Source organism: Drosophila eugracilis, unplaced genomic scaffold (assembly GCF_018153835.1).
Source record: "Drosophila eugracilis isolate 14026-0451.02 unplaced genomic scaffold, ASM1815383v1 contig_498, whole genome shotgun sequence".
NCBI classification, from domain to species: Eukaryota; Metazoa; Arthropoda; class Insecta; order Diptera; family Drosophilidae; genus Drosophila; species Drosophila eugracilis.
The window spans coordinates 1,539,856-1,564,623 of record NW_024573369.1 but is presented as its reverse complement, the minus strand read 5'-3'; the positions used below and the strand labels follow the sequence as shown (position 1 = coordinate 1,564,623).

Genomic DNA, 24,768 nt, shown 5'->3' with positions numbered 1-24,768 from the left:
CACCGACAACACATACATACATATTTGTCCATGTGTAGGTGTTGTATCCGTGTTACTTGTGCATTTTTCTTATTTGATTTGTTTGCTCATCTTTTATCTTTGAAATCTCGAAATCTCAATGTTCTCAGCAACCAATGGCAAAATCAAGGTAAAAAACGTACATTTTTTAGTTTTATTTACTTAAATGAAGTGTTAGTCATGTTTCAGGGGCTTGTTAGCCAAGTTTAGAGCAGCTAAAATATGCAAAACTATTAGTCAAAGTTAGTTTAGCCTTATTTCATGAACGATTTTCTAAGAGAAACAGAAAAATTACTTTATTTATCTGAGATTTTTGTTCTATATTTTATATAAACATTTCATTATTTTCTATACTAACATTGCACAACTACTAAAAGTAGCTAAAAGCCCATTAATATTAGCCTTTACTAAGCTTTCATTACATCATAAACTCTCCTTCTAATAGTTATTTTGTGTGTTTAAATATTTTGTTACGTTTTTATATCAATTCTTGTTAAATGTTGTAGTAGGCCGTAGTAAATTAAATCCTTAAAATATGCTTAAAAGTTTACTAATTATATAATAATTATCAATGTGCTAATAAAAGCAAACCAAACAGTTAAGATAATTTACCAGCTGTGATTCCTAACATGACCTGGGGTATTATGTGATAATTATCAGAATTATCTATAGTTTATCTAAGGCTAACTTATCAAACTTACATATACATTTTTAAAACAGATGATAAACAACAATTAATAGCTTTTAAAATTAAACTTATTAGCCAAAAACCAACACAAAAAAAATAAATAAATATTTTTGCTCACAAAGATTTTCAAACATTTACCATTAAATAAAAAAATATATAAAAGGCCTTGAAAACTAATCAAAACACCTACATAATTAATTGCCCATAAATAATTCCCCCATTCAAGCAATAATTTCCCTTTCTTAACTTGTTGTTTACCCATCAAACTTTGTTTCCCCCACCAAGGATAACATTTCCGATCGCATTTCATGTAAAAAGCTCTGCCAAAACTTAACATCTTATGTAAGTGAAACAGAGATGTTATCCTAACACTAACTATCGTTGTGACGTATCATCACTGAATTATCGAATGCCCATTCATTACGCATTAATTTGGCAACCAGGACGGAGGCAAAATTTTACACCAATTTCATAAAGATTTATAATATATATATAACGATCACCGGAAAGCATATTCTAAACCAATATCATGGATAAACAAGGCTTACTATATCGCGAAGTGTTAATAGTGGAATAATATATCTAGTTTTAAGTGTTTCATTCAGTGAAAAAGAGTTCTTACAAATTTGCATTTACAGTTACCTTCGGATGACGCCGTGTTGGCGACGTCGCCGCTGCGCTGCCTTCTCAACGGTCCGTTTCGCGATCTACACTTCAACGTCACCGATCATCGCATCATACCCGTTCACGATGTCGTCTTTCTTGACGACTTCGAACGCAACGTTAAACCTTTGATCTATCGACCTGTGACATCAGAGGTCGCCGGCATCAACGGCGCTGCTTCTGACTCTGCCACTACCAACGCTGGAGTCAACGACAACAACAACGTCAACAGCAAAGTCAACGCCAAAGCAACGCCGGCAGAGGAAGAGCAGCGCAGCTTCGTTAGCAGGTGAGTCATATGCGTGCGAAAGAGATAACGATCGATTGATCGTAACCTTGAACTTGATTCCACTTTACTGCTTCCATTGCGAATTGGAAGTAAGAATGCTGGAAGAGGGAAAGGAAAGGAGAAAGATATCGTGCTAACTAATTAGAATTTGTGAATGGAGATTCTTATTGGATTTGATTTAAATTTCATTTAAAATCGAAAATAATTATTATTTTGCTTGCAATTTTTTTTTTTTAATTAACTTACAAAGTGAACAAGTGTCTTTTATCGAGGTTTTATTGTTCGGGCATCTGTAATAATTTGTCTTGTTTAACGCTCGTTTTTGAAAAGTGTTTGCCTTAGGGAACCTGATAGCAAAAAGAACATTCTCCGCTGATAAGACAGTGGGCGCCCCTGATGTGTCCGACACTCATCATACTCTGATCATCATTATCATTATCATCATAATCGTTAAAGGTGTGCAAAAAAAATCATGTCTATTTTTGCTTTTGTATTGGTTTTAAGGTGTGCAGCTTAGTCTATACAGTGCGGGTTAAGTAAAGTAAGCCGTTTTAATGTGAAATTTACAAAAAGATAAACCCAATTAATTTCCAATTTATTTTTCATTGCAACACAAAGTGTTTTATTAATCATTAAATCTGCCCACCAAATGTCGCTCTCTTTTAGCTTTATATTCCCGACCCGCACTGTTCGTTCTTATCAGAAAATCGTTATGCGTGTTTATTTACTTTGCTTTGCTGTTCTTTTCGTTTTTATAGTTTTTTTTTGTTACTGCATTTTACGAGTGTTTTGTTTCCTGGCTCTTGCTTTTGTTCTTCTTATTTTTTCTTTATTGTATTTAACTACATTTCGCCTAATTGTTTCGCATTTCTATTGGCATTTAACACACACACACTGGCACACACACATACACAGACTAGTGCCCTAACTATGATTATCGCTTTATTTTGTGGCTTTTGCTACCTCTTTTGGCCGCTGTTTTTGGTTTTATATTTATGCTTTATTTATTCAGCATTTGGAATTCGTTGACTGGCTGGTTGCCTTTTGGCCAAACATAAAAATTGGTTAACTGAATTCCATGCTTTGGGGGACATTCAACTGATTAGAAGGTGTAGATAAAATGATATAGGGTTTAGGATGGATTTTTAGGAGATTGAAAAATATTTAAAAGAAGAAAGTTCTCAAGAAATCTAAAAAAAGAAGCTAAAAAAAAGTGTTATTATAGATATAACATAATCTACTTCTAATTTGATATCTATATAGTATCTTCAAAGAGTGCATAATTCTTCGCATTATAAAGATTTGCTTGACTTTCCTGTTTCTTCCGCATGGTTTTTAGTCGATTCTTTTAGTTTGTTTGGCCAAAAGATCTTATTGTTATGTGCCACTGAAGGTTGTCTGCGTTGACACCTTTTCTGAGCTGTGCTGTGTGTCTCGTGGCTGATTATATATATATATAGATTCCTATATATATATACAAATATCTTTTTTATAGCCTTTCTGGCCATCGCCGGTTGTTGTTTTCGTCACAGTTGCCGGCATAAGTTTCATGCCCTTGGCATTGACCGTCGTATCCACACGCTCCGCCAAAAGCGATTCATCACCATTTGCCTTTTGTGTTGTTGTTGTCCGTCTGTCGCATTATTATTAATATACGAAAATTCAAATTATCGTTAGTGCAACGACTTCAATTAATGTACATTAAAATAATTGGCAACATGACCCCTGCTGGTCAGGAATTTTTGTTGTTTGTTTTGGAAAAACAATCGAGCAAAGGCAATTCAAAGTTTGTTGCAAAATGTTGTCAAAGTAGAAGATTAATCGCGTTGGTCGGCAAACAGATTTTGAGGTCATTTAATGCATTGCAATTGTAGGTAATCAGGGGAGTTAATTATTAAGCTTAGCACTTTGTCTTACTGACAGATTTATGGCAGCCTCAAATTACTAACAACGGAGCTGGGTTATTGGGTAAAAAGTTTATTAATAGCAAATATTTTGTTAAGAGAAGTTAAGCTAAACGAGAGATAATTATTTTCTAGTATTAAACTAGATTTTTAGGTAACGAAATATATTTTTTAGAATTTTTTATTTAAGTTTTACTTAAGATTTTAAGAAAAAATCGATTTTATGTGCATTTTTGTTCAGTTTAAAGTAATTTTTCTTAAGTGAGGTTGATTTTTAAATAATTTTGGGAAAAAATAATATCATATTAATACTCGAATTAATAAATTTATTTACCCAAAATGATTTTACATTCCGTCTAGCATAAATATTTAATTTTAAAGCTTAAATTTCACCAAAAAATAAGAAAATTGCAACCGCAAAAATCTTCCGTTTTGCGTTTATTTTTTCCTTTTTTCTTGCTTGTTTTATTTTACAGCATTATTAAAAACAAATGTTTGGATAAATGCATAAAAATTGTTGATATTCCCTGCCAGTTTTGGTTGGGAAGCGATTCCAGAGGCTCCGCGGCATTGAAATGGCTCATTAAATCGGGCTCATTGCGGCGGGCTTAGCTCATTTGAAATTTTTATGGTTTTATGGGTTGCCTGGAAAAAACAAATGAGAAAGATGTTTTCAAGAAGAAGAGGAGCAGGAAAGGGGGGTGTTAGCGGAAGTGCAGTTAAGCCAAAACCAAACTAATATTTTCAGAATCACGAAGGCTGAGATAATTGTTAGGAAAAATGCAATGGAAATGATAATTTTTATTCTAGGAAAAGGCTAATTATCAGTTTACAAAATTATACAACAGGCCTAAAATATTTTTAGAAATATTTAAAAGGGTAGATTGTAGTTTAAACTTAAATCAAAAAGCAACTAAATGATATTTCAAAGGTTGGCTTAACCACAAACTTTAACTTTCTCCGGCATTTAAAACAGCAAAAAAACTTAAAACTTAATAAGCAGCGAAAGTATCATAAAGATAACGTATATCTACCTTAAAAATCCATTTAACTTCTATTTTATTTTCTAAAAAAAATGCAATTTAAACTTCTCCTCACTCCCTTAAACTCACCTAAAGGAAAACCTTAATCACAGCATCAAATGGCCAATCAATTTCGCCAAACAGCCATTGAACGACGAAAGTAGTTTTAATCACAATTTAAGTAATACGAGTACTTGATTACCTCAATTGAGTAAGGCATTTCCTGCAGACGTGGCTATTTCGTGTGTCACCTATGTGCGCCACCCTCTGCCCTTCTCCCTTTCCCCCTCGATTCCATTTATCAAAGGTGAGCAGCACGTGCGAAGGGCTTCCTTCCTATCGTCACAATGTCGCCCCCGAAAATCGCTGACCCATTTCAGCATTATTTGCTTTTCTTTGGTTCTTATTGTTGTTGTTGTTGTTGTTCTTATGGTTGTTGTTGTTGTTCTTGTAATAGTTGTTGTTGCTTTTCGAAGGTGGAAAAGTGGCTAGAACAAACCGTACGGACAAAATGGAAAATGTTCTTGGACTGACCGTCGAAGCTAGGCACCCTGTACTCTGAAAGTGAAAGGCTGTATGGGTTTTCCTTTACTTCAGTTGGGGAATGGTTTTAGATTGTAAGATTTATATATCATTCAGTTTCTATATAGAGGATGGAAGTAGTTTTTCACCCTCTAGAGTGCTTTCATGATTTTGTTATAAGAAAATTTGTAAATATTTTAATCTGAACCACCATTAGAGGGTCATTGAATAGTCCGAACTCTCTTCCTTTACATTTTCCCTGCTCAAACCTAATTGAATTAGCCATTAGAGAGGTGACCAGCACCTCTGGCTAAGGTCTCGCGATGTGAAGCCCCAGCAAATCTTTGGACTTCTGTCCCAATTGCCAATCGCGGACCGACCAACGCGCTTTCATCGCCAATTGCAGTTTCGAGTGCGTTCGGTGCAAGTCTAACTTGGTTGGCAAGACAAAAAGTCAAAACAATTTCGCAAACTAAATTCGAAAATCTATATCTAAAAACATAAAGCAAAATCGTGTGTGACATTTTTTGGGATATAAAAGTTATTTTTTTTGCAAGTGATTTGATTTGATTTGAAAAGAAGACGTTAAAATGCCAGAGCGTAGCATCAGTCAGCGGGATCTTGATGAGATTGAGATCGAGAGTGATGAGGAGGAGGAGGAACTGGAGCAGGGCGTGGGTCTGCCAGTTCAGTCGACCAGGAATCGTCGCGGGAATCGCGGTTCATCCGATTCCCCGGCCACCTCGCGAACGGGACGAAATCCCAGTAATGGCATGCAGAATCGTGAAAGGGAAAGAGAGAGGAGCAGGGAAAGAAGCAGGGAGAGATTTGGTGGAACCAATGCTGCCGATGAAGCCCGATTCTATGACGATGAAGAGGGTCTGGATGATGACGATGAGGGCGATAGCGATGAGGATATCGAAATGTTGGATTAGTGAGTATTCCCAGCGTATTATGGGATTTGTAGCCACCGATTTGTAGTTTCCCCTCTTAATTCGATTAGGCTTTGTTTGGGTGATTTGTTGGGGCTTCCTTCCGGGAATTATGTATTATGTTTTGCTGGGAAAATGTCAACAATAATTGGATTTCCATGCATTACAAGCATATATTGGTTTTTCACGCTAAAAAGGAATATTTTCTATTTTCTGGGTTTTTCTTTACATTTTACTAACTCCTGATAAAGTCAGACTCCCAAAGAAGTTTCCCAACATTCTTAGTGGCCCTTAAACTAAGCTTAACTATAAGCTAAACCCCAACTAACATTGCTTTCTATTACGTCTTGATAGACTTTTTCAATTCACATGTGATTTCCTCTACCTAACCTGTTGGTCTCTCGCCCTCTGACCTTTAACCGACTTCCTGCAGCAGACACACAGACATCGGTTTAACATAGCCACAAAATCCAATCCCCCTTATTGCAAAGCCTACAAAACGGGGCCGCAGACAAATTGAAATGTTTCAAGTTTTGCGGTTTCGTTTGGCCAGAAAGTCTGAAATGAATGTTGGGCAGCCTCAGCCTCAGTTTCAGCCTCTGCCTGCGACTCAGTCTGCTTGCATTTTCACAAATTCATAAGGCAAAAGGCAGAAGTCTAAAAATCCAAATGAAGGTGAAAGTGAGCGAAAATAGTACGAACATTTTGCCCCAAAAATATTTAATACATATTCCAGGAAAAACACTCAGGGTTAACCCGTAGAAACTATGTGTATGTGAAGTGTCGAAGGAGGTGGGGAAAATGTGGTTTTTTGGCAGACGGCTTTCATGAAGATGTTTTGCGGGATCAGTAAGAGAAGGTCAAGGGAGTTTTCTATATTAATATTTTTAGAGATTCTAAGAGATTATGGAAACATTATTCAAGTTATTAAGTGCTCGATAGGTAAGCCCTATTATCTTTTCGAAGATTTTCATACCCCTCCCAAATCTTAGATTATTTTTAATCAACTTAGATTCCTAGTAACGAAAATGTTTGGAATTCGTCACCCAAAATGTTCATCTCTAGGTATTTGCTTGCAGTTAACATTTCGCGACACCCTTGCTATTACACCATTCCACAGTTTTCCACACTTTTCACATTTCCCCTTCCCCCCCCATCCCTTACCCCATCTTCGTTCCACTTTTCTCATCAGCAACAGGGAACCCTGTTGTTTCTGTCGCCGGCGTCCTTTTGGTCTCGCCTTTTTTGGTCTCACGTTTTTGTCATGCTGTGGGCGCTTAATTAAAATTAATGAAGTACGTTGGCTTTTTATCCTTTTGATGGAGGTGTCAACCATTACCTGGATCAGACCACCTCGTTCGCCAGCACCCCCCTCTCTGCCCTGCACCCTTCTACCCTCTCGCTTTTCGCTGGCCTTGAGGGGCTGTAAATATTTACAATTTTTGGTTACATTTCAAGTTAGTTAATTGTGCAGAAAACCAGACAGGCAGCTCGCGCTAATGAAGATTGCTGTTCAGGATGTGTGTATGTATGTATGTGTATCGAATTTATCGATATTGCTGATAGGCTTATCGATTGTGGAGGTTTTTTTTGGCAGGATTAGTGAGGTTTCTATATAGAAAAGTAAAAGGAAAGTCACAGTTTCTGGTTAATTAAGCAACTTAAAAACTTAATTAATGTACAATTCTTGTCTAACATTCGTACTTGGGAGTTTGTTAACCCCTTATGGCCAGGCTCGATTACAATTTATGGCAATTAATCATTTGTGTTTTGTGGGAATGCAAATGTAGAAATGAAATGGTGAAAGTTTTCCACCATAATTGTGGTATAAATTAGCTTTTGTGATAAATTCAGCGTAAGGGAGACGGTCGACCTTTGACCTGGGCCAAGATAACAAGATGAAATATGAATAAACATTAGAGTAAGTGCACAAAGGAGTTTGGTTTTGTATTTTGTGGGACGGCAATCATCCTGCAATGTCTTTGGAGACTACCAATACCCCCCCGTTTTCGACATGCCACACAAAACTCATAAAACATTGGACAACTTTTCCCCAGTTGCAAGTGATGTGAGTGTGTGTATGTGTGTTTGTGTGTTTGCTCTACTTGCTTCCACACTTTTCTCACACTTTTCCTGGTGTTTTCCCCGGCTGTCAAAAACTTGCAGCCGTTTGGCTTTAATGCAAGTGAAATTTTACCATCTGTTTTGGGAGTTTTCTTCGCCCACTGGGATTTTCATCTTCTTCATGGGGTTTCCTGGGGATTCCTACTCATGCAACCCGTTGCATGTCCTGAAAATCCTTACGTTTTCTCCCCCTCTCCCCATATCTCTCATAAGCAAAACCAGGACTAACAAAAAAATTGCAGGCAAATATGCCACAAAAGCAGGCGGCCAAAAAAAAAAAAACAAGTAAGCAAAGGGAGTTTTTCCTCTGCATGTTGCCAGCAAAATTTGAGCTTAGAAAATTGTTTAAAACATTCAAGTTAAGGTTTGGATGACAGGTCTTGGATGATAGGTTTTCCTATGCACTTACCAAATGTTAATATAAAAAGTGTTAATATTAAATTTTAAAAAGGAAAAAGTATAGATAAATATTCTTAATCTTTTTCACTTTTTAAGCAATTTTCCTTAAAAAAAAAGGGAAATTTTTAATATATATATCATTTTTAATTAAAATCGTGTTCATGTTGAAGTTTTTGTTAGCTTACACAAAAAGAGATAAGAAACTTGAAAAGGTTTGCCACAGAAATCACTAATACTACGAAATCGCTAATATTTGCGAAATCTGTCTAAAAGTAGGCAACAAAAAGAGAACATTCCTCCTCCATACGGAAACCTTCCTACTTCCCAACTCTAAACATCTTCTTTGACTTTCATTTCAAACATTTATAACTTCTACAAAGTGCACTACTACCTTTCCCGTTAGGGTATAACATAGTTATGATAGTTAGTTAGGGACTAGGGACCTGCCCTATATATATATATCCATATCCCCATGCATTTTACCTCCGCCCACATTTGCGTGTGGTTCGACAGTATTTGTGTGCCCGTGGGTGTGAGTATCTGTGAGTTTTTGCTTGCTTTTATTGCTTGCCACTCGCTGAGCCTTTTTTTTCTGGTTTTACGTAGTTTGCGTCGCTCTGAATCGCGCATTTTAGTGGCTTGCAAAAATATGTGATGCCTGCAGCGTCGTTTTAGCCAGAGAAAAAGCAAGGTTGCCAAGCTAGCTGTTATGCTTATTACACACGCACACACACTATGCTATACTATATACATATACATTCCCATTCCAACTCAGATGATCTCCATTTTGGGGCAAGAACAGGAAAGTGCACCTATAAAGCAACTCGACACATTCGCCAAATAACATTTTAGGGCAAATTGTCCAACGGCACAGGAACAGGAAGAATATATATATATATGAGTAAAAAGAAAATATGAGTGCTGTGAGGCAACGAGGGTTATTGAAGATTTCAGACTGAGATACTTTGAGGCATGCCACTTGAGATTTTTCGGTCTGCGGGAATGCAGTTTAGGTTAGGTTGGTCGAGAGGGGAAGATGCCATGAAGATGGGTAGATCATTTTTAGTGTAAGGGTGGTAAATCGAATATTTTAGTGCTTGTTATTAGAAAGTTAAACTAAAAACTTCTAAGGGGTTAAGTTATAGGGCTTAGAACTATATTTAGGTTTAGTATTATGCAAGAAATAAGCTTCCTTATCATTAAATAGAAATATTTTAAAGAGTTTTGTAAGAAAAATTGAAAAATTATAAGCTTTGGCAGTGCTATTTTAGTTTACCAACCTAAACTTGATAAATTCAAACTTAAAATGAAAAATTTGATTTAATAAATTAGCAAAATTTAAACCTAATCAGCAACCAATTTTTTCTCCATTCCAGCTAATTTCTTAAATAAAATTTCTGTTTAAAATCAACAACTTTCCCATCTACTTTAATATTGATTTTCAGCTTTTGTTTACAGCATTTTTTTAACCTGTTTCTTTCTCCTTTTCTCATTGCAGTGATACGTGAGTACAACCGAAATTTGGTTACGAACCTGTCGTTAAGCAGCCTGAAAACAAAAGGCGCCGAACGAAAATATATGCGCACGTACATAAAAGCCACAAACATGCACATTACATCAGGTATTTACCATCCCGACAAGATTAATGCAGTTTAATGCGTTTGGGATATACGTTTTACTTGCTAACTTTATGGCTGGCTTTAACGATTTTTAACGATTTAACGACCCAAAAGTCCCAAGCCGATTGCCAAAAATAATTCTATAAAAAAAAATAAGAGAAGGAGTTGACCATTCGTTTGGTTAGATTCTCTCTTTTTTGCTTGATTATTAAATTGAAACTAAAATTGATTGTACTATTAGATGGATAATAGTATGAGAAAGTTTTAGTAGTAGATTTTTTTATTGTGTGAATAAATTAGTTTATGGAGCTTTAGAGAGTTGTTTGTGATGCTGATAAGATTTTACAAATAACTCCTTAAAGCTTCTTTGGCACTGTTAAACCTGTGCTTAAATAGGAAATTCTATTCTAAAATTTTTCTAACAATTTAAAGGGGAAACTTCAGAAGTTTGCTTAGCAGAAGACCCCTTTTCTCTCTAATAATTTTCCAATTTCCTTAACTCCAAAACAAGTTTGTTTAAGCCTCCTTCTTAACTTAACTTCTAATTACCTTGACTTAAGGCAAGGCCAAAAGTGTTTGCCAAAATGCCACTTTAAACATTTTCAATGTCACAGACAAACAATCTGAAATTCTTCTTGTTCGCCTATTTACCACCCCCCCGAAAATTCTACGTTCTACTTGCCACTTTCTCCATGCTCTCCTTTCACCTTTCAACCATTTGCAACCCCACGGTAATCGCACGCATCGGTCGGACATGTATTCGTTTTGACAACCTTCCCACCTGGCACGACGTTTTGTCTGTCAACCATTGTAATCATATTTCCAACAGCAGTTAACCAGCGGAGGATGGGTGGTTGAAAGGTGGAAAGGAAAAGCGTGGAAAGTGTGTGTGTGTGTGTGTGGAAAGCGGGGAGAAAGCACGTTTTCTGCCGCAAGGAAATTTAAAAAGGAACAAAGAAAATACATTCAACATTCGACTAGGTTTTGTCTCCCCAAAAAAATAAAACAAATTTATGGATTTATTAAACCAACGAATTCGGAAGGCTTTCAGGCTTGACAAAATATCTTTGATTTAAAGTAGAAATGAATTTAAGGAAAATTTATAGGGCGAATGTCTTGATTTTTCTGGAATTTTCACAAAAAAAACTACTTTTTAAAGCAAAAATATTTAGAAAGTTTTTGTAAGGTTTGAAATTATTTGTAATTAATTAATTTTTTAACAGAATTCTTATTTTCAAAGGGTTGTATTTAGTTAAACAAAAATAAGCTAGAAAATTTCTAAAAATATATTTTTTAAAATTTCTTAAGCTTAACAAAGTTTAATAGTTTAGTATACCCGTTACTCGTAAAGGAAAAGGGTATATCAGATTCGTAGAGAAGTATGTAACAGGTAGAAGAAAGAGTCTCCGATCTTATAAAGTATATATATTCTTGATCAGGGTCAATAGCCGAGTCGATTAAACCATGTCCGTCTGTCTGTCTGTCCGTCCATCTGTCCGTTTGTCCGTTTGTCCGTTTGCAAAATATCAAACTCCTTTCAAAAATGGGCAGTAAAATCTTCAGATCTTCTACCAAAACGCTTAAATCGAAATTTCCCAATCAATAATTACAGTTTCGCTCTTTGTTAACCCTATTATTCCGATTTTCCCTCTACACACACATATTTCCCTTTATTTTTATTTAAAATTAATTTTTTTCTGACTTTCTATGCATGCGTTACGCATACGCCCCGTTGACGTCTCTCATTTTTCTCATACAATTCGCCATTGTAAGGCAAAATGAAGGAAATCAGGGAATGAGTTTGTAGAATGGCTGCCGATGAAGAAGTAGATTGTCCTCTTATGAACGGGAATGAAGGAGCATTTTGGGGTAATATCCATACAAAGGACAACAATGAACGGAAGGGGTTTCGGGGTTTGAGGTTTGGCTGTTGGATGGATGGAAAATGGGGAAATGTGAAATTGATATTGATATTATGCAATGTTGCCTCGCAATGAGTCGAAACGGAGCGAAAAAGAAAAACTCAACGATGAGAGAGTTGATTTTACGAGCCTTAAACATGACACTCAAAATGAACTTTTCATTTTTGTTATTCGGGAATTCGAGTTCGAGTTGAGGGGTTTTTCGCTGGCAAGTGGATGTGCGATGGATGGCAAAATGCATATTTGCTGATTTTTATGACAGTTTGTTAGCAGCCTCTCGTTTCGCATTGCGGATGGCCAGGATGGGTAGGGGAAATGGAAATGGAGCGGATCGGATCGGATAGGATTGGATTGGATCGGAACGGAACGGAACAGAGCGGAGCGGAAAGGCAAGGATTTCCGCTGTCAACGGGACTGCCATCGATGCATCCGTTGTGTAGTCAGGGTGTAGTCAGAGAAGGGGTCAGATAGGTTATAAATCTACGAATTTTTATATAACTCTTTAACCCTTTTGATTTAGTTTTTGCTTACGCCCTTGTTTCTCAGTCTCTTGCAGTTTTCCTATTGACATTTTCACAGACGCCATCATCCGTTTTGGCCTGTTGTTTTGTCATAAGTGCATTGTCGAATTCGATTATTCTGCGAAAACTATCCGTTCTAATGTCAGTTTTTGATTTTCTTAGTGAGGTTAAGATGTCTAATTTGCTGGCATTTGTGGAAATGTTAAGGTTTTTCCTTATGTTTATTGGGATTTTACTGATTATTTTACACAGTTTCCATTATCTGCCTTACTTTTTATAGAAATTGTCTAAGTTTTCTCTTAATAAGTTCCCTATCTTCGAAAGCCTTGACAAAATGAATAATTTTAGGGATAAAAAAATCATCATCTACGAACATTACCTTATAAAAAAGTTTCCTTGTACTTAACTACTATAAAATTAAATTTCAAAAAACCTAAAAAAGTTTCCCCCAACTCTTAACCCATTGGCATTTCTTCTAAATCTCTAAATTCAAACTCAATTCAAAAAATCAACCAACTTTCGGGGACCATGAAAACGAGCCAATCAAAATTCGTAGCAGAATTTTTGTTTTTGGCTGCAGTTTTTGGACTCGACTGCAATCTGTTTTGACGGATTTTGACGAATGCCATCATCGAATGATGATGATGATGACGATGATGGCGTGCCGTTGATTTAATTTTCTCTTTCTATCCAATTGACGCTGTTCTGTTGTTTTTGTTTTTCAATACCGGACATGGACACGGACATGATGTGTTTGCCTTCTAATTTACAATCGGATTGAGTATCCGTTCGCTTCTCCACTGTCACTCGAAAAACACTCATAAATATGTTGATTCTTTCTCTCGGAAAACTGAAATTTAATTTCGACTGCGTGTGTGCAGGTCCCCTCGGCCTGTGCTGGTGCTTTGCCTTTCGTCTCTTCGCTGTTTGTTGTTAATAATGTAAACATTTTAATATTTAATAATGCGCATACGACATGTTGCGCCATTTTTGTGAGGCTCCTTCAACATTGCTGACATTTAAATGAATTTTCAATAATTTCGCTGTCGGTTTTTTGGCAGCCGATAGAGTTGTTGCCTTTTTGTTGTTATTGCAAAAGCACCACCAACAAGCACTTAACGCCTAGAAAGGACCTTCACACCCACATTAAGATCTACATCCATCCATCGCCATACCCATTCCCATACCCATACCCATTCCCATTCCCATAGCCATTTTCAGTGGCGCAACCTACTGCCGAAAATGCCATTTGTGCAAATCTAATAAACAGCGAACCGCATTAAATTTGACAGTAAGGTGTGGGATTTTCAGGGTACGATGGTTATATAGTACTCTGGGCGAACGTGTCAATCGAGGGGCGTTTTTTTTTTGGGGAAAAGTGGGCGGAAATGCGCCCCAGTGGGCGCCACAATGGCTCAACTTTCATTATAGCATCCGCAAAGAATCTTTTAAAGAAATCTTTATTGAATAGCGAAGTTGATACCGTGTTTTCTGGGATATATATACTATATAATTTAGCCTTCTTTCTGCTGTTTAACCAAAGCTGTGAAGTTATTAGAAATCAGTTTGAGAGGAAGAAGTATGGAAACTATTTTAGTTTCTTTCTGACACAGTCACCAGTTTCCTTAACGGAGAAATAGCACCAACTAAGAACTATAAATCAATTAAATCCTGAAAATCATAAACATTTTACAACCATTTGTCTTTCTTTATGATACATTTTCCTTGAGCATTATAAAAACAGCTCTACAAAAAATGTGCCAAACTGATTTATTTTCATATACTCCTCGAGACTGTCGCATCTTGTGGCATAAATCAAAACTGCCCCATGTCCGGGTGAGCTAAAAAGCTGCCAAAGACAGAGCTGAGAGGAGCAGAAGTGGAAAGAAAAAAGAAAACCCAAAGAAGAAAACACAGTGGTTTCTTTTTCTTCTGTAAAATCCTTCGCTAACTGGCGAATGTATGACACATTTTGCCTTTGGGATTTGCGGGCGAAGGACGCGTCGCGTTTCGCTTTCGTTTTTGCTTTTCGCATCCGCTATTTTGCCATTTGCCGTTGGTGTGTAGTTTAGGCCAAATTAACATATCACACAGGCCGCAGCGTCCTTGGGCCCTCCGCTGATGCTGCTGCTGCTGCTGATGCTCTGCACCTTCTTCTTGACGCTTGACTTGCCACTTTGAGATGCGGCCTCAGAGCTAGGCTGTTGCATAGTTGGGTTCAAGAGATTAGGTCTTATTATGAATGTTTGTGAAATTTCGAACTATTTAAGTAACATATTTTGGCCCTTCAAGGTTATTCCCTTTTCTTATATTTTAGATTTTTAATTTGATTTTTTATAGATTTTTCTTTTATTCATTTTCTTGGTACTTAGTATTAGTATCTCCATCACCTTCAGTACCTTCTTAATTTCTTAAAACTTTTTCAATTTTCCAACCAATTAAAGCTATTTTTGTGCCCTTAACTGTACAAGTCATATAGGCCTAGGCAATGGGCCATTGACTGCCAACCATTTGGATGGCGTTGCAGTCAAGTTTTGTGAGGCTTCGTTCTTGTCTCATTTTTTTCGATTTTTTTTTGGTGTCGTCATGGTTCATATCGCGTTTTTGACGCTGTCTCTGAAATATTCTGAATGTCATGCGGAGACCCACAAAAGGTGAACCAATTTTCGCGAAATTGTCTGCTAAAAAAAAAAAAGGGAAAAGAAAAGAAAAGCCAACGACGAATCTCGATTGGGCGAACACAGGACCATTAAAAGTTTAAAGATCTTTAAAAGATTGAGAGGTTTTGCATATCTAATATGGAAAATTATAGCAGTAATTCAAGGGGAAATTATTCAGTTTTACTAGGATATATATATAGGGATATAATAAGGAATGTAAATATAAAAAATATATGGCTTAAGATTATGTTAAACACAGATTTTTTGGTGAATTTTCTACCAAACATCTTTTTGGAAGTCATTTTTAAGCTGAAGTTGTGAAATTTTCTCTTAGCCAATTAAATATCTAAAAAATCGAAATATAAAACTAAATAAAATTCAAATTAATTCTGTAATTGAAATTTTTACTAAACAGTTGATGTCTAATCATAGTTACGCCTTCATTATTCCCAGAAATGTAATTTGAGAACCCACTGTAAATGGATTTTCATTGTAAATTTTGATTCTGGGAACTTATTATAGTATAGAAATGCATGCGTAGGTTTGCCATCAGGGCTGAAGCGATGTGGGTGTTTATGTACATTGCAGCTTATATACATATTAGTATATAGATCTCAGCTTAGGTTTATGTGTTGGCCATTACATTTCGAGATAAGCCAATAGGCGATGCGAAGTTTGTGGCTGGAAACTCCTTGCCAGCTCCTTTGTGCTAATCAATGTCCGAGTATGTGGAGATTTCTGCACTTGCAGAATATTATTTATATAAAAAAATGAAGGATTTAATGATATTATAGTATTAGAAGTTAGTAATCAATAAGGGTTAGATCATAGTTTTAGGCAGACCATCAAGTATGGTTGGATTCTAAGAAAAGTTTAAGAGTTTCCTTGACACCACCATTTCCTTATTTATTTTTCACATTTTGAAAACTATTTTCAAAGTGTAGACTTATGTACACATCTGGTGCATCTGTGCAATGCATGACTTTGAACCAATCAGATTAATGCAAATTGGGATTAACTCTATAGTTATTCGAAGAGCCAATCCGCTTTGAATGTTCACTCCTCCAATGGTTGCTCATTCTAATGGCAACGTCCTCGATTGTTATTTTTGTTGTTTTCTATTTGAGAGAGAGAAAAATGATTCATTGTTCCTCTTGCTGAATGCAGGTAATAATTTTTGTGTGTTTTTCTTTTTTCTATTTTCCTCAACGGACTTTTTTTTTTTTATTTGTTTTCATTCCCAGTCAGGGAGCGGGGGGGGATTTCTTTTTCGATTTGTTTTTGTTACTGCAATTGCTGGATGGTATACGTACGATATGGCAGACAATGAAGAGCATTTCATTTGAATAATGCGAAAACATTTTGCTAGACGCCCGCTGCCATTGTCTAGCAGGACATAATTTTCCCCTCCGATTCGTCGTGTGCTTTTTAAACTGCTCAACTGACATGCCGATTGCTTTTGTCTGCACACCTATATCTGTCAAACACACCTCCATACACTCCACATTTTGATTGCCCCTTGATGGACAGCACAGAACGGAACAGGCACAGATAGAGAGATAGAGAGAGAGGGGTGTAGGGCAAGGCTGACGGGTGGAAAGTAAATTTGGTCATCGGTAATCGTCGATGGGTCGATACGATGTCCTGGCGATATGTTCTCATTTTGCTTGATGAACATGCAGGGAATTTATAGTTCCCATGGGGGAAGGCAAGAGTTGAGTTCAGGTAGAGCTGGCACTAACGAATGTCAAAGCTAGCAATAAATATGGGTATATATTAGAAAAAATATCGAAATTATCGATTTTGTTATCGTTAATATTGATAAATCAGAAATACTTTCAATTTTATTCATAAATAACATATTTCACGCTATCAAAATATAGGATAAAATATCGATATTATCGATAATTATCAAAATATCATAATTAACCTATCGATTGTCAAACTTTTCGGCCCATGCCATGCCCTAGCATATAGTCAGCAATGCATTTAGCGCTAAGTATATCTATATATTAGAAAAACTATCGAACAATCGATAGATTGTATTGAAAAATCAGCATTTGTTTAAATTTCATTTATAAATCACATACTTTACCTCATCAAAATATATGATAACATATTCATATTATCGATAATTATCCAAATAGCATTATTAACCTATCGATTGGCAAACTTTTCGGCCTATGCCATGCCCTAGCAGATGGTCAGCAATGCAGGTCAATTTCCCTTCGAAACTATTTCAATTGGCTGTGATTACAGAGTTCCATTTGATGGACAGCTCGTAGATGGTTTTTTCCTACTAATATTGTGAACTTTCTTCTTTCTTTCTCTTGTTTTGATCCAATTTGAAACAGACAGACCTCCTTGGTTCCTTGTGTAGCGTTTTCTGGGTTCTTCGACGGCAATTGTGGGGGCCTCATTTGAGGCCCAAACTTTGTTGCTGCTCCTTAGCCTGAAAGTGTGCCACATTGTCCGTGTCGAAGAGATTATTGCTATTGTCGTATCAATTGGGAGCATTTACATGCGGCACGTTTGGCCGTATGTTTCTGAATAAATCACACAGCCTAGCCTGTACGGACATGTTTGCTATGAATAATTTGTATTGCCTTCTATCAGTATGGCTGATTCATTTTTTTCGGAGCTGATGGGGCTGGTAATTGCTTTATAAAAAGCATGTTTTTGGGTCACCAAAAATTGCAGCATAATCGATTAGATTAGTAAACAAATCAATAAGCATTTCCCAGACCGTTTAGCGACCGGTGTTAGGCGGCCCTAATTGCCGTTTGTCATTAATAGATAAGCTGTTTAGGAATTAATTGGCATTTAATTGGGTTTTAGGACTTCGGATTAGGTTGCTAATATGGGAAATTGATTTTAAAGATGGCAAATCTTCAATCAGTTTACATTTTGTGTTGAAATTTTATTAAATTTTAACCACAAAAATTCATAAAAGCTTAGGAAAGACTTCTCTGTTTTACTAGGCACCCCATAGTAGCCCCTCCTAAACTCCCTTTTCTAGGGTATCACGCATAGCTCTAAGCATTTCTGGCAGCAATCCCACATGACTGTCCACACAGTTGTTGGTACAGCGCTCCAAATGATAATCAGATCCATGGACTCGACACTGTTGAATGCACTTCTCCAGCTTGTTCTCAAAGTCGGACATGCCCTGCTGGACGAAGCAGCGGGCACGAGTCAAGCGGATCTGGCAGCGGTCCACACAGCGCTCTACCGCCTCTGCATTAGCATCCACATCCGCACAACAAGCAGAGGCACAGGCATGCATCTCGATCTGCAGCTTGCGTAGATAATCCCGATCCAGATCCTCCATGGCGGTCAAAATGGCATTATCCATACGCTCTCGTTGGTCCTCTAAGGTTGAGCTATCACAGTCCATTTCGGGGGCTTTGTAGGATGATATTATATAATATATATTGTTGAGTTGTGATTTTCGTTGGGAAGTTATGGAGAGTGATTGATTTTCTTGGGGTAAATCACAAAGCCAATGTGATTTTTTGTTTTTCATAATTTTAAATATTTTTGTATATTGGATAAAATCCAATCAAAAAAGCTGTTAAGTTTTCTGTTTTCTGTTCATTTATTTTTCAAAACATGTAACTTTAAATTATATTATTTAGTTTCTTTGCTTTCCCTAAAAGGTTTTTGCCATTAAAGAAGGAATTTTAATAGTCAAACTAAAGAATTTGCTAGTTAAGTCAGGTCGTGTTAAGGTTTTATTCTAGCAAATTTTGTAAAGGGAAGCCAAGGTTTACACATAAATCAACGTCAAGCTATCTCTAATTGGCTTTTACTTAATTAGTGTTCTTCGATAATGCAGTTTGGAAAAGGGTATATAAGAAAGAGTTTCAAAAGCATTCACTTAGCTTTCAAAATGCTTTACTTAAATATCTTGGGAATCCTTCTCCTTTTTGTGGCTGCTTCTGTGTCAGCTTTTGATCGAGAGTTGGCCAACAAGCGATTCTGTGAGTTTGATAAAGAGGAAAACCGGCTTATAAGGCTGCCAAATCCTAACCAACGTCTGCATCCTGAGCCATGCTGGCGATGTTCGTGGCTTATGAATTTGTTCAGACCCCCCCCACAGGGGAAAATTTTCGATTTGAAAGAATATTTCCGGGTCAATCGTCAAGCTTTCACGCCTTTTGAGCGGCGTGTGATACGTTTGTTACGTGAATTGGGATTAGTGAAAAGCGAAGCTGAAAAACTGATTGATACTTTGGAGAAGGACAAGGAATTAGCCAGAAGGTTGAAAAGGTTACTGGACAAGGTTGACGAACAGCATGAAACCGAGGACTTCCTTGAAGAATTTTTCAATCTATTTTCTTGGAGGAAATTGTAAGAGTTATTTACAGGCACCAAAATTATTTTAACAAATACAAAGCCAAATAAATAATGTTCATTAATCGTAGGCCCTGTTATGTTAATCGATAACAAGTGGAATATTTCCGATTATACCGATAACATGCTAATTGGCGGTTAAATGGTTTTCAGAATGTCCATAAAATGGTTTACTCAAATCGATAGATATGGCCAACAATCTGATTGATAATGCTTAACAATGTCATTAACATAATCGTTGGGATTATCCCAGGCAGTGCCAGCGATTACCTAAAGTACCCCCCACCACACCCCATCGATAATTATCGATAGTTTCGGGCACTTGAGTTGGGCCAAACTTAAAAGACCGCACACAAATGATTGCCATAAATTTTGATGGCAACAAACAACGACAACAATCAGTAGCGCTGCCGCCCGCATTTCTCTGCATTTCTCCGCTCAACTTTCTCCGCTCTCCGTTCTCCTCTCTCCACTGAATGATGTGCCAACTGTTGAGTTTCCTTCCGCTTCCGAATGTCAGAGTGGGAGGGAATGACTGCGAAAGATAGAGATAGAACAGGCACAGGGACGTGTGTGGGCGGGTAAGGGTGAGGGAGTGAGAGCGATACGGCCTTTTAGTCCCCCACCACACACACACACACACACACTCTCTTTCTCGCTCTCTCGCCGGCATCGAGGGCTGCTTACAGGTGTTTATAATACTTCGGGTCTTAGCCGAACTTAACCGAAATGCTTAGCCGAAAGCAGCCATCTCACTCAGACCATCATGGCCACTCGATAGCGGCCTCTCGCTCCCGGTCGCTTTATATTCCTGGCAAAGCGTCGCCTTAGCATCAGTTTCATTTGAACGGTCGACGAGGCGCGTTGTGCTAGAAGACGAACAAAAAACCTTTTTAAAAAATAGCAAAACAGGCCAAAAGACTTTTCAATACCCAAAAAAAAAAAAATACCGAAACTCTCTGGAACTGTCAAGTTCTCAAAGGAAAGAAAATCAAAACATCAACATCGCCTAAAAACTAAAACAAAAACAATCCAAAAAATCATCACAAAACAAACTCTTTTTTTTTTGATTGTGCTTCTAAGTGTTGTGCTAAAAACTTTATTAACTTGTACAAAAAAAAAAATATTCAAATCAAAAAATAAGATTCAAAGATATTTCCAAGTATTTAACTTATAATATATTTTTCAAATAACCTAACTTAAAGTTAAGACAACAAAAAACCAAACAAAACTCTCAAAACTAAAGGAAAATCAGTTCTAAGATCGTTTTTCGTGATTTTTGAATCCTAACTACTGTCAACGTGTAAAACGCACAAAAATGTGCACGAAATTTTCATTGGACTCGAACGACTGAAAAGTGCGTTCCCATTGAAAGCAAAAACTAAATACTGCGAGTTCGGTAAATATCAAAATTACTTAATTCAAATTCATTGAAAAACAAATTCTTGGGAAACATTTTTCGTTGATTAATTTCGTGATCAAATGTGTGTGAATGATTTAATTTCATTATGACGGAGTGTGTGTGTGAGTTTGTGTTTTGGTTTGTTGTGGTTTTTGGGGGGAAAACGTTTTGAAAAAGTCTGCCAAGGGGGATTCCCTTTAGGTGTTTTTTTTAACTTATTTCTGTGGTTGAGTAATAGTTTATAAAAAATTTCCTAGAATTTTATATTCAAAATAAATGGGAAGTACAAGGTTGTATTGTGGAACCTTTATTTGGTTTTTATAAGTTTTTTAGGGATTTATTTTAGATTGTAAAATGGGGTTTAGGAAATATTTTTTACATATTTTTTATGATTATCTTAATGTTCCTATTTAAAAAGTTCAAAATCTGAGAATTTACATTTTGGTTTTACAATTTTAAGAGGAATTTGTTAAAGTTTTAAATCAAATAAATAAAATTTCCTAAAGAAAATCTTAAAAAAGTTACCAAAAACGGCTTCAAAATTTCCCTTAAAATATTTAAAAAATCATTTTTATACTCACCATTGAAGTTCCTTTAAATTTGCTTGTAAAAATTTTCAAATTTCAAACGGAATCCTTAGCCAAGTCCTTGCATTTGCCATTCTTTATAAATTCAATTACCCACATTTTCATTGTCTCGCTGGCTGGGACCCATTCTCCGATTGTCTGTGTGTCAATGAGATGATTAAATGAAAAATTTCCAACGATTTCAGAGGACATTCCCTTTTCCTCTTCCCTTCCTTGCCTTGCCTTGCCTTGCTTTTCATTTTTGGTTATTTTTCTGATCGCCTGGCAAAAAAAAGAAAAAAGAAAACGGAAACATGCTCGTTACGCATACGCCCTGTGTGCAATTGTATTAAACGATGCCATTCATTTCGAAAAATTGTTGGCCACAAAGAGAGCGATTTGGGTTTTGGGGCTTGGGTTTTTAGTGCCTTTTGGGTTTAGGCCACTCCGATTGAGGATTTCGTTGGGTGGGATGGAGTGGGGTGCGGTTAGGGAAGGAGGACCCTTGTCGGTCAGGCTCGTTAAGCGAACTTGTTGCCGCATTTCACGTTGCCACACGCATCCTTCGCATCCTTTGTACGTGTCCTTTTGCTAATCGCTGCGTTTAAGCAACTGCATGTCGGAGGATGTTGCAAGCTCTTGTATTGGCGCGTGACCGGCTTTTCTCTTATGACACACAAGACCGCGAAAATGTTCGGGGAAATTGTGAAAATGGCAAAAACGGTGAAAAGCAGCGGTACGTTGTGCGGTCGGCAATCTTTGATTTTTGCATTTCCATTTGCTAACAGGCGAAACAACGCGACGTATACGTGATGTTTGCATTGACTTACTTTTTGTTTTCCTTTGGAGTAGCATTTAGTGGGTAAATGCTAGAGGAAGTTAGGTTTTTAAGGATTACAAATTTAATTTTATTATATTTTAAAGTAATTTTTAAGGAGCGTTGCTTGCTTTAAAGTCTTTTTTTTTTACGATTTTTTCTTGCTTTCGAAATAAAGAAATTGTTTCCCCATTTTTTTTCTTTGGCTGCATATGGAAATGTGATGTTTCAATTGATCCAATTTTTTGTTTCTTTGTTGTTTGCTTCACTTCACATAAAATATTCAATTTTCATTTCTTTTGGGTTTCTTTTTTCGGTATGCCAGGGGTTCCCATATAAAATCCAATAAAAATACACATAAAAATTGAAGAACAACAAGAAAAATGACGGAAAAAAAACGATGAAAGTATGGGAATGGTTGAAAGATCCCGCGGGCTATTTGACAGCGATGGCGGGGGCAAACACACACGTATGCATCGCATTTTGATTGCAGATTGTATATTTTCCCAACAAGAGAGAGAGAGAGAAAGGGGGGTGGGGTGGAAAAACAACCGTCTAGGCAAGAACTCCGGTGTTAATTAATAGGAATTGAAAATTTTCGGAAAATGTGTGGCATGGCAATGGCATTGCATTTTCCTGCTGCGCCTCTCTTTGCTTGGTAATTTATTCGTATTTTCTCTGCATTGCCACGAAATGAATTTCCACCCCCCCCAGAAACACCACCCACCATCAATCAATGTGGCAATTTAAAGGTGGAGTTGTATTGATAACATTGGCTTTGGGGGCATTTGGCTAAATAAATATTATGATGGAAAATATCACAATGCCCAGACCTCCTGCCTCCTGCCTGAATGGCATTTTAAGTGGAAAACAATGTTGCCGATCTCGGGAATGCATTGTTATCGTGTCGTCGTCGATACGGGTTTTCTATATAGATCCATGGGGATTTCCTCGAGTGCGGACGACGCTGCTATCAATCAAAATCTCTGAAAGTTAAGCGCTTGGCAAGCAATTTCTGCGGAGTCTTGGGGTTCATTTGGTAGAGTGGAGGGGAAAACTGTTTGGGAAATTTATAGTTTAAGCAAACTTAAAGATTTTCAAGGTTAAAAAGGAAGTCACTATGGGTATTTAGGATTAGGAAATGAAAGTTTTCTTCAAGTCTTGACCTTCCCCTTTCTAGAACAAGAACCCAGAATGTGATTAGCTAGAAATTGAATGCGCTGCCAGTCTAAACATGGCAGCCACTTTATCCCTATTTTGTTTTCCTCCGCATCTAAACTTTAACCCATTGTTGGTTCTTTTACTTTTTTTTTTATCTGGGAAGGGATGAGGAATGGATCTCTCTGTTGAAGTGTTGGCATTGCAGGTGAAAAATCAAGCGGCTTTTCGTCTGCCCTTTAAGGGGGTGGGCGAGGTAGGCAGGCAAGAGTTAAGTGATTGCTGCTTCTGTGTTTTAGCCGGCTGAGCTTTTAGCCTGTCAGGGAGTTGAGTCTCCGGCCAATTGGGAGGTTTTCCTCGTTTTTTTTTTTTGTTTATCCATTGTTGGTTTTCCGCTACTCCAAAGGGAAAACAGACAGACAGACAGTCGAAGAACTGACAGTTGTCGGGTGGGTAAACATTCGTCCATGTACACCCCGTTCAATTTTTGTTGTTTTTTTGGCTGGCTATTTATGTGTCAAAGCTGGCACACATGGCGTATGCTCGATACGTATGCGCAACATTAAACCCAAGTTATGAGCCTTTAACAGGCCATGGCAACAGCATTAATAGCAAGCAAGTAGCAAGTAGCAACAGCCATGGGCAAAAGGATCGAATCGAAGTAACCAAGCCGCCATGGAACGTAGCAACCAACGAACCGTTCGTCGTTCCTCCTTCGTCGTTCGTCGTAATAACTAACGTAGTTTGCCTAAGCAATTTGGCACTTGTGCGCTTTATGGACCCCGCTGGTGCACCACCACCATGCACAGTGGTTCAAAAGCAAGCAACTAACTAACTAACTAACTAACCTGAAACTCCCATCAATCATGCATTCCGGTTATCGAGTGGGAATTAAAAGTTTGCTTCGTCTCTATAGAAAAGCTATTTAGTATTCAAATTGTTGGAAACGAGAAGGCTTAAATAGCAGAATGTCAAATTTAATAGGAAACTTGATTTAGATTGTCGGGATATAGGTTTTATATTCGGTTTAATGCCTTCCATCTTTCACGCTCAACTCACTGCTCATCCGCTAAGCAGCAGGTAAGGAAGAGACATCTATAACAGGGCCAGGAAGCCCCTCGAAAAAGGTGAAGTTACAAAGGGGCTAGTAGCGAGGTTGGAGAGGAGGAGATATCCTGGGGAACCA

The 24,768-nt window shown here is 37.2% G+C and overlaps 3 protein-coding genes across 19 annotated transcripts in view; 2 read left to right on the top strand and 1 right to left on the bottom strand.

Annotated features, from left to right (window-relative positions):
- The first annotated feature begins 5,416 nt into the window (after positions 1-5,416).
- LOC108116374 (eye-specific diacylglycerol kinase) overlaps positions 5,417-24,768 on the top strand; it is a 125,811-nt gene continuing 106,459 nt past the window's right edge. For 15 of the 17 annotated variants that reach the window (XR_005993909.1, XM_017228265.2, XM_017228247.2 and 12 more), the window contains exon 1: positions 20,825-21,038. Coding sequence is in view for 2 of the 17 variants with exons in the window: in XM_017228343.2 (XP_017083832.1) it covers positions 5,697-6,040; positions 10,060-10,065 (350 nt within the window). In the remaining 15 variants the exon portion in view is untranslated. Of the gene's footprint in view, positions 6,041-10,059; positions 10,066-20,824; positions 21,039-24,768 lie in introns of those variants that run through there. The other 2 variants (XM_017228343.2, XM_017228352.2) reach the window with 2 other exon arrangements.
- LOC108116496 (protein FAM136A) lies at positions 17,339-19,062 on the bottom strand. Its single transcript, XM_017228432.2, has one exon. It carries the CDS (start codon positions 18,807-18,809, stop codon positions 18,285-18,287), a length of 525 nt encoding a protein of 174 aa, XP_017083921.1. The 5' UTR covers positions 18,810-19,062; the 3' UTR covers positions 17,339-18,284.
- On the top strand, positions 19,167-19,709 carry LOC108116522. Its single transcript, XM_017228463.2, has one exon. It carries the CDS (start codon positions 19,176-19,178, stop codon positions 19,638-19,640), a length of 465 nt encoding a protein of 154 aa, XP_017083952.2. The 5' UTR covers positions 19,167-19,175; the 3' UTR covers positions 19,641-19,709.

Excerpts from the sequence above, each read along its gene's own strand:
- LOC108116522 (XM_017228463.2), top strand. The coding sequence starts at position 19,176 with ATGCTTTACTTAAATATCTTGGGAATCCTTCTCCTTTTTGTGGCTGCT.
- LOC108116496 (XM_017228432.2), bottom strand. The coding sequence starts at position 18,809 with ATGAAAAACAAAAAATCACATTGGCTTTGTGATTTACCCCAAGAAAAT.